This window comes from Topomyia yanbarensis, chromosome 3, assembly GCF_030247195.1.
Source record: "Topomyia yanbarensis strain Yona2022 chromosome 3, ASM3024719v1, whole genome shotgun sequence".
Taxonomy (NCBI): domain Eukaryota; kingdom Metazoa; phylum Arthropoda; class Insecta; order Diptera; family Culicidae; genus Topomyia; species Topomyia yanbarensis.
In genome coordinates this window covers 37,347,695-37,358,204 of record NC_080672.1, presented here as the reverse complement: position 1 = coordinate 37,358,204, position 10,510 = coordinate 37,347,695, and the positions used below count along the sequence as shown (strand labels likewise).

General features: G+C 41.1%; 1 protein-coding gene across 3 annotated transcripts in view; it reads right to left on the bottom strand.

Moving 5' to 3' along the window:
* Positions 1-8,051: 8,051 nt before the first annotated feature.
* LOC131688719 (mucin-2-like) overlaps positions 8,052-10,510 on the bottom strand; it is a 155,899-nt gene continuing 153,440 nt past the window's right edge. For all 3 annotated transcript variants that reach the window (XM_058973186.1, XM_058973187.1, XM_058973188.1), the window contains exons 8-11: positions 10,020-10,244; positions 9,109-9,954; positions 8,913-9,053; positions 8,052-8,852 (exon numbers count right to left, since the gene is read on the bottom strand). In XM_058973186.1, coding sequence (XP_058829169.1) covers positions 8,766-8,852; positions 8,913-9,053; positions 9,109-9,954; positions 10,020-10,244 — 1,299 coding nt within the window. In that variant the 3' untranslated portion in view covers positions 8,052-8,765. The remainder of the gene's footprint in view (positions 8,853-8,912; positions 9,054-9,108; positions 9,955-10,019; positions 10,245-10,510) is intronic.

Below are 10,510 nucleotides of genomic sequence, written 5' to 3'. Positions count from 1 at the left end.
TTTACCTATTAAAATAATTTATTCTAGGCGCGTGTTTTTTTATATATTGGCAAAACAAACACCATAAGACATTATGTGTATTACATACATTGGATTAATAACATTTCTACATGAAAAGTGTCAGGATGCAGACTATGTATTGTATGAGCATGCTCCGTATGACCTTCCTTGCTTGTATTGGAGTCGGATGTCGATTCCAGGTGTTAATGTTGCACTCGATCAATCATGCGTTTATTAAACATATTTCATACATACATAAGTTTTATTATATTTATAAATCTAACTCTGTTCCCTCTAAGTATATCGTTGCTTTTCATTTTCACTATTTCAATTAACTTCAAATAAACATTATATGCATTTTTTCATGACATTTGTTTATTTAGCTATTTGGCTAGGGAGAGTACATCAGGGCATAATACAAATTGTTTTATGGACTAGTGTACGTGGAACATCTGTCTATAGCCAAAAGATAGAAATATCTGCACTGACTTATTAATTTTTCGAAATTTTGTAGTTATTGTAGATATTCCTATCTTCACCACGCTGTAAGTTTGATGCGTCCTTCGCATACAAACCATAAGGCAGTGCCTTAACGAGTGTTGTAAATGTCGCTATTTAATCGTCTGGATTTTATTGATGGAAAGAAATTCTTTGTCCCTGTGGAGTGCGCATAGAACTTCTACTTATGGATCCAACACTTTGTGGCTCTTCATACATCGACAAATTGAAAGTCGTTTGCTAGCGACTTTTGACACTGCGTTAAAAACAACTGCAGCCACTGGCGTTACCCAGAGCGAGTAAAGGCGCTTTATTCTAGGCTTAACAGCCAGGGCAAGGTGTAAATACCTCTGTCCCATCCAAAAGGACCAAAGCAGTGACATTAACCTTCTTAGCAAAGTCACTCCCAACGATTCATCATATCCCCTTCAAACGGAAACGGTTGGTACGGTTGTCCTCGTTTCTTCCTCTTTTAAGATTCAAAACGATTCGTCAATCAAATTATTCATTAATTGAATAATTTGATTGCCGTTTAATTTTGAATCATCTTTAAACCAAACTCTGCAGAGTAGGCCTGGCCGTTTTAATATTTGCGACATATGAAAATATGCTTCAAATCTTAATATTGACAAGAAAAACACTATAGAATAATTGTAGTGTTTTCCACGATGCTTTTCAATACTGGTTGTGTAAGGGTTAGAATAGAATAGAATAGATACTTACGAAAAATTTTGATACAACCTGGTTACGAAGTAGTTGCGGCAACAAAAAATGCTGCTTGGGTATCTGCCTGAGCGGGCATGGGGGGGAGTGCTCTAATTGCGTAATAGTGCGTGGATGTCTTGTTTGCGTTTGTAATTGCGAGTATTTTTTTTTCGTTGGAGTTTTCGAATCCTAGGCTGCTTGTGGTTTCATGCTTGAGTCTGCGTTTGTAAATTTACAAGTGCTAAAACGTTCACTTAATTACTGGGATGTTTTAATGTTGGCGAAATCGCGGACATACTTGTTAATGATCGCAAATATATGTTGACGTTTGTAACCATGTTTGTATTATCGTGAGAGTCATGAGCGTTTGTACGTTTGGAATGAGAGAGTTTGTGAGTGTATATGAGAACAAGGGAAATAACATGTCGAATAATGATAAAAATAAATGCAAATAGATGAAGTATAAATTGACCAAGATTATTTTTGTTATGCACGAGTAGTAGGAAAGCAAACTAATATAGGTACACAAAACAAACTAATGAAGTAGAAGAAAACAACGAATGTAACATGCAACCAAACTACTTGAACTTGCCTAGGATATTAGAGACGCATTATAATGCCAGCAAATGAATTTTGTTGGACAATGCTGACCGGGAATAGATGATTCACGTACGTCGGTAAATTAATCGAAACTTTTCGCATGAATTGAATCGAACGAATAAAGTGAAGTGAATACGTTAACTCGCGTCGGTTTTGTTTTTCGCTCTTCATTAACTGTGCATATTATACGAAAAGTTTATCAAAACTACCATTATCTCGTCGAACAAACGACCGAATTAACTCGTCTTTATCGTGCGCCGTGTATCCAGCGATAATTAAGTGCAAACCAAAGGCCAATTTGCAATTTTGTGAGAAACCAATTCAAAAATATTCAGCTGCTGAGGTGCCATTGTTCGATGAATCGAAGCTTCGCAATTGTTATTGATACGAACTGGGAAAAATGGTTTGCAAAAAATGCGAAACAATGATCGATCGCAAAGTGGACCTTTTCACTGTGTGCGAAGGAGGTTGTGGTAAATCGTTCCATGCCGCATGTGTGGGACTCAGCGAGGCCAGTATTGATGCGCTTAAGGGGGTCCTCTACTCTCACGGTTTCAAAAAATCGATTTTTTGTTGTTTAATTTCAATCTATATGTAACTGAGAACACGCCACAGAAAGGACTTTGTGAAAATCATATTCTTTGGCATGTTTCTGGGAACCGAAAGGTACCCATCTCCGGCCTTTTTTGAGATACTAAGCGCGCGCACCACGATATCGCCTGCCTATGGAAAAATCATTGTTTAAAGAATTCACTGGTTCATTCTTGACTGTTTATGTATATGTGAGTGTCTGTGAACGATTTCTTGTTTTTTTCGTTCATGTGGGGTTCTCGTCTGAGTTCAGTATTCAATCGGATTTCGTGCAGGTCGCACCTCAGTCGCTTTAAATGGTAACGTCACCGTATCGGAGTCTTTCGATTAAAAAATGGATAGAAAGGGTAGGCAAACAAAGGGCTATTCACGTGTCGCTGGCCGCATTAAAAAGAGAAAGAATAGTAGCCCTTTATTGGCGAAGTACGATACCTAATTAGCAAGTGCGTCTGCGCGAAAATTAAGCGATAGGCGATTATTAGGAGCAGCGATTTCTGCGCCAAATGTAGAGACAAATCTGTACCGTGCTGTCCTAAAATTAATGGCGTTTACGAAGTGAACCGACGGTTGGTATTCGTGTTTCGTTTGCTTGGTGTGGGACATGAGGGATTGAATAAGTTTTGTGGTTTTATGGATATTTGTACTGGAATTGCTAACAAAACTTACTATCAATGTCTTAATAAGATCGAAATCGCCGCAGCTTCAGTCTACGACTCCGTGTTACGGATCGCTGTGAACGAGGAGAAAGCAATGAACACAGAACATGGGAATGTTGCCGAAAATTTGACTGTTTCGGGAGATGGTACCTGGAAGAAGCGAGGCTTCTCTTCCTTATTCGACGTCGCTACACTTATTGGGGGTTTCAGTGGGAAGGTCGTGGACACGGTGGTGAAGTCAAGCTTTTGTTAAACGTGTATCATAAAAAAAATCGATAGACGTGAACGCCGAAGAATTCGCGGAATGATATGAAAGCCATAAGAACGATTGCACCATTAATCATTCACGCAGTGCTGGGAAGATGGAAATCGATGCCATCGTAGAAATGTTCCTAAAATACGTACAATATATCGGTGACGGCGACAGCAAGACGTTCAAAGGAATCGTGGATTCAAAACCATATGGGGACGAGATAATCGTACGGAAGAAAGAATGCATCGGGCATGTGGAGAAGCGTATGAGAAAACAAAGGTATCGGTGGGAAAGGAAAGGGAAAGTTGACGGACAAATTGATCGGCGAGCTAACAAAATTTTATAGGCTGGCAATTCGGAGAAACTCAAATTTTGTAGAACATATGCGAAATGCAATCTGGGCTTCCCTCGAACACTGCTCGTCATCGAACGAAAATCCCCAACACTCAAAGTGTCCATCCGGCGAGGACAGTTGGTGCAAGTGGCGTCAGGCCGAAGCAAAAGGAACTTTAGAATCTTTCGAACATGTCAGGATCCCCATCGCTCGTAGAGTTATTGAAACCCATCTACGAAAGTCTATCATCTAATGATTTATTAGAAAGATGCTTAGGAGCTCACACCCAAAACAACAATGAGTCTCTGAATAGTGGAATCTGGGCCTTAGCGCCAAAACACTTGCATTCTGGCAGGCAGGTGGTCAATGTTGCGACTTATTTGGCAGTCAGCATCTTCAACCAAGAATTTTCATCGATATTACAAGCTATGGAGGTGATGAGAATTACCTTGGGGACTGAAGCTGAAAGATGTGCTACTCGACTCGACGGTGAACGTATCATTCGCTCTGAACGCAAAGTGGGTGTCGCTGCAAAACAGGCCCGAATTCAACAAAGGGAGCAAAATGTCGACAACCAAGAATATTTTCATGATGAGGAAGGAGAACTCTACTGCGCCGGTGTAGCAGATTAACTTGTAAGGTACTACAATTGAGTTATACACTGTACTTTATCTATAAACGCGTTTTCCCGAAAGCTTTTTAAGGGTTTAAGTAAGACTTTTCATAGAAGTACTGGTCCGATTTCAAATATTCTGTTCAGAAAACATACCGCTATGTTTGGTCGGGAGGGATTTGCAAAATTTCAATTTGTTCCAATTTTATGGCCCCTAATAGGCCAAAAAAATAACGTAAATATTGGAAATTTTCACAAATCGTTACATAACTTTTACAAATTATAAAATAAAAGAAATCCCTCTGGTCTAAATATAGCCAATGTGACTATGATTATAAAAAATATGAGTTTTTTGATTACAGATTACCCAATTTGCCAAAACTTTACTTAAACGGGACTCATGCTGTTTCAACATCAATGTCATCATTGAATTTTCAAGGTCGCGAGAGATTTTTCTTTTCGTCTTCAAATGTAAAATTGAAAAGTCAAAACATGTATCTTCAAAATAAAAAAAAGTTTCATAATCCATTGAGTAGATGCTTTACAATTTATTCCCAAAAAAGTGCTCAATTTTAGGCCTCGCGAGTAGAGGACCCCCTTAAGAGAAATGTCATCTGGCTATGTGATTCCTTCTTGGATGTTTTCTATAAAACTTTTACTGGAAGCCTCATCGTGCCGTCTGAGTCAGAGCCTCTATCAGTTTCTATTAAAGAGGAGATGTCGTGTATGAAACGTAAAATCAATGCGATACACAACACACTGTTACAGCTAATGCCAGAACCAGTGCAAATAGGTAACGGTCATTCGACTCCAGTCACCATTGAAAATTTGCCGACTGAATCTAGGAATGTTAGTCGATTCGCTTCATTAACGTTTTATTCTCCACGGAGCAGTACTAAGAAAAGCATGGCGGGATTCTCTCTTTTTCTATCCAATATTGAAGTTGATGTGACTGATAGCGAAGTACACCTTAGTCTCTCAGTGTCTTGGGCTCAGTGTAATGGATACAATCGAAGTAACGAAACTTGTGCCTGCCTGGAAATCATGCGATGCTATGGACTATGCGTCCTTCAGGATTGACCTAGATGAAAATGGAAACTGCAATCGTTGCAAGCGACGACTTGACCACGTAATGTCCGCTATCATGAATTTGTGAAACGAAACAATACGACGTGGTGTCAATAAATAAATAAATAAATTGAACACCGGAAAAAGTTACTCACATAACCTACGAAAAAATGCACGTGAGACAATAAAATTCCCACTATTCAATCATATATGTCATTTCTACATGTACTCTTTGACTCAGCTGTTACAAAATTTTCAGACGTATCGAAAATGGAGCGTGGAAGAAATCAAACGTATCGCCCCGAACTCACTCGCACTTCCCATGCACAGATTAGTTTGTATTGTATTGTTTTCGATTAAAATGTTACATCGCATAGATTTAGACTAAAAACTAATTTACGCCTATTTTTAATTTAAACGTTTCTTTTCTAATGTTAAAATCAAACAAATGATAGACACTATTGAAGTGTGGACAGCAAACATCCAAATGATTATTCTGGCCGTACTGCGAGCGACGTGTTGAGCGACAGAAGGGTCAATTTTCCGGAAAGATCATCCCGGAACGTTGAAGTCAAGTTTTGCTAGAAGCTCAGGACAGTATACGTCGTCTATAAGCAGATCAAAAATGAAAAGTCGTTGCAGACAGATTCGTCTATTTCGCAGCGTAGCCAAACCGCTCGGCTTGAACCACGACTTTGAAATCCCTCTGTTCGATATGGTGATGCACAGCGTAACATTTTTTTTCAAATTTATGCTTAAACTTATATTTTACTTTGGGGGATATGGCCGACTTGTCGCTGGAATAGTAGCTGCCATTTCCTGGAATGTGGATCTTCGAGAGAAGAAAGTAACTTTCGTCGTCCAGCACAAATGACGTCCCGCGGTTGTTCTTCGTCATCTACCGGCACTCGCTATCTGCTCGTTCGTGTACTCGGGGGACCGAGTCTTCTTCCAACAGATGATGTCCTTCATTTTGAGGGTTCGGTGAATCATTTTCGGCCGGCATTACGCAAACTCGTTCCGTCTTTGTTGTCGAACAGCTTTTTCAACGCTTCCTTCTTCTTCTTCGTTATTATCTACGCCGAACGGCCGCTACCGGTCTTCCGCTCCACGCTCAGGAATTCCAGGATCCGGTAAATTGTACTCACGGGCACGTTTCGTCTCGAAAGTGGTCTACCGAAACCTTTTTTTCCACAATGACCATCCGTTTCGTGAAACCGTACAACACGCTCGCGGAGTACTTGCTGTTCCGACGCCATCTTCAATTGAACTGACAGCACCCCAGCGAAAAGAAACATGCCACCCATTTCTAGCGAATCCAGAGATCAATTCTCTTGGAGAGAAAAAATTACGCTCTTTACTTTAATTTCATAAAGGTATTGAAATAATTATCATTTTTTATTCAACACCCGTTAGAAATCTAATCGAAGATTCATGAACATTGTTCTGATTGATTAGTGTAAGCATAGTGGAATTCCGTTCAGTACAATGAAAGTTACTATATTGAAACGTAAATCGTAGACACGAAAAAAGTGATCACAAATCAATAATAACTATCCTCTTTCATTAGGGTTAGATTCTGGACATGTTCCAGAGTTTTGGGCGCGGGTAGTTGAGTGGTAAGCTTAACCGCCACTCACCCCAGGTGGTTTGGGTCCAATCCCAGCCAAGGAGGTTGAGATTTTTATGAGGTGAAAAAATCGATTGCGAAGTAAAACCGCTCGTCCGGTCCATGAGTTTTGAAAGGACGGTATCTAGTCCAGATAGTGGAGTCACCTCTCTGGCGTCGGTGTTTGACCTCGTAGCAGAAATAGGCTGACGGAAAATAACTAGATCAAGAAGAAGAAAAAGAAGAAGAGTTTATGAGACATGACCACACAAAACGAAGCTTTGGGAGTCCAAATGACTCGTTAGTGTTCAAACAATCTCACACTCAGAGTTAAAAATATTCAAATTCATTGAATGAAAATTGATCATATTCAGCCGCATTCATTTTCAATATTCAGTGACGCAGCTGAAAACGTCAAACGAACAAACCGCCCATTCATCCATGCAGATTTTCATTCGTCTCCGATTATTACACAAAGCGCCCGTGCAGCAACGAATCAAACACATCAAAGTAGACCATGGCACAATGTAAGCGATGATGATTGTTGTTTCATATGCTTTACCGGCATTTGAAAACATTTTCCTAGATAAATAGCTAAATGAATATATTGTACGATATTCAACTGAATGAATAACGTGGATATTTGAATGAATATGTTTTCTATTCACCGCGAGTCGCATCAGGTTCATTTTCAGCCGTCAACAAAGAGCTTCGATTATTTTTAACTCTGCTCACACTTGTGCAATACAATACCGTACCCCCTGGCTACACGTTGTTGGCTACACAGTGCAGAGATAATTTGAGGAACACATACTAGGTCGTCTCCATGCTGTCACACATATGATCGCTGCTACAATAATGAGAAGTTTATATAGCTTATTCGAATGACTTCTCATTGTGTGTCTTTATGACCTAGGATGTAAATGAGCATTTTAACGAGTAGAGTATGCGTCATCGATTTTTTTTTCGTGGGCGTTGCGCTCATCTCGAACTGTACGCGAACAGCTCAATGTTCAAAAAGGATCGCTTTCGGGGATGAGATTGTGAGCGCAAAAACAGAAAATCTGAGTGCACCGTTTTGGGTGTACCGAATGAGTATTTACCTCAACAAACTAGTGTCGGAATATTTTTGAATTTTATTGTTCGATATTTACAAAGCTTTACTTTACAATCATTTACGATTCATCCTTTAAAACCCGAGTACATACTCCTGAGTGCTGGAGCGATTCACTAAGCCTACACTCACTTTTAAGACCGACGTCCTAATAGATCTGCATCAACTAGCTATCTGTCAATCGGTGTGCCTCATGAACCGTTCTCTTTGAACAAAATGGCACAATAACTTGCGAAAAAGAAAAAACAAACTTCTAGTAGTGATAAAATTGTTTCAGCGTATTATGTTCGCGCGCGAGTGATTTCACAGTTAAAACCGTCCGATATACCGGAATCAGAATGACATTCACAAGTTCTGCTCTAAAGGCGATATCACGTGGCAGTATTTGTTTTTTAAATAAAATATTAGACATATAGCGATGAGTATAAAATTAGCAAACACGACGACCACAAATAAAAATAAATAGGCACTAATCATATGTTTCACAGTCTTATCAGTACACCTAGTTCAGGATCCGATCCTCTCGCAGTCATACACAATCATCACGTTCACTCGTGGATCCCGTTCGTTCTCAGCGGCTCGATCGCTCTAGATCCGTTTATCCGTTATCGTTCTGTGAGAGAACCTCTCGTTGAGCAAAACTCAAATTTATCTGCTACCTAAAGATGACGCCATTCCCTTTTTCCGCTGCCTAGAAAGTCCGTTGTTATATCCCAGTATTGCCCTATTTGCCACTCAATCGATAATAGCTAAGATCGTCCACATCCGTGGCTGGTGGGGCGAAAGCCGTGGAGAAACTTTTCGCTGCTCCCTGAGAATTTAAAATAAAAATTTAAGGTAATATTTTAGAGATGCTTACACATTAACATACCTGAAGAGCCACCCCGAGGAACTGCGTCACAGCCCGCGTTACGCCAATGGCCGCATTAAGAAGCTGGCCGCCCGGATTGATCGCTCCGAATCCACCGAATAGCGAAGGTGTCTCCTCCGTGACACTTGGATTGATTGGTTTCTAGAACACGCGAAATTTTACCCTCACATATCTAACCAATTTCCATGAAACTTACCGCATCAGGATCGAGTCCCTCCTCATCCCGGTACGCTTGTGACTGCGAAGGCCTACGACCACCTCCACTGAGACCGAATGCATCGGAAGGGGGAGGAGATGCGATCAGTGCCGAACCTGGCAATCGCTGGCGAGGTTGAGGTGCCGTAGCCTGCCATTCTCGCCACAGCCAAGACAGGCCATCGATAATGGGACGAGAGGAACGTAGCGGCGGAAGCTGCGGTGGTGCTATCGTTCGAGGCCTTGGCCTGGCTGTTGTGATGATGGGTTGCACCGTAGCCGTACCAGTGCGAGGTGAGATTCTTGCTAGGATCTCTTCGAGGTTGGCATTGGTGTTGATGGGACCGATTCCACGCTGTTTCAGCACGGACGCCAGGATGGCCTCGTTGGTTTTACCGTATACATCCGGGACGTTTTGAACCGAGGGACTAGAGTTGTGCTGCTGCTGTTGTTTCAAGAGAAGTGCCTGGAGTAGAGCCACATCGACTGCAGGCCGTTGGGTTGTCGTTGTTGTTGTGGTAGTCGTAGTACGTTTGGTAGTTGTTTGCCGCGGCGTAGTTGTGGTCAGTTGTTTGGTGAGCTCTGGAATGTCTCTGCTGGTGATGGGACGTCCCAGTAGCGTGGACAGCAACCGGATGTCGTTGTTGTAGGATTGTAACTCTTTGTCTAGTTGCTTCTTGGTGTTTTCGACCTCTAGCGGAGATAGAGTTGTAGTAGATGGTATACGATTAAGTTGACTGCCGAGGGAGATGCTTTTCGGATCTCGGTTGATGGCCAGTTGGAGAATCCGGTTTGCGATGGAACTATCCACTAGAGGGTTTGGAGTAGCAAAGTTCGGTAGTTTACGCTAGAGGGGAGATAGGCAATTTTTGTAACCAGTCTGGACTATTTCGCTCAATCAGAATGACTTACCACATCGTTCAGGAAATCGGAATCGTCATTATCGACGATCACCGTGCTAAGCGGAAGTGTCGTAGAAGGTTTACGTGCAGTAGTTGTGGATATGGTTGTTGTTGTAGTTGGCTTCGGTGTTGTGGTCGTCGTTGTTGTTGTTGTTGTAGAAGTAGTCTTAGGTTTTTTCGTTGTCTTTCTAGTTGGTTGGCCTAGGCCGCCGTTCAGGAACTTGGCTAGTTGACGCTGAAAAACAAGTAATTTTGTTAATGAAATGGCTTCCAATTTAGATAAATTCTCTATGACCACATCAATATGAGTATTTTCGGAATGAGGTTGACGAGTAAATGACGGAAATAGATGTCTAGAGCCATCTTGAATTTCAAGATGGCAACTTCCGGATTAGATGAATTCGCAATAACCTTAACAATATGGGTATTTTCGGAATGGGGTTAAGAAAACTCTAGAAAAAGAACTGCGGAGGCTCCATTTTAGATCGATTGGATTCAGGT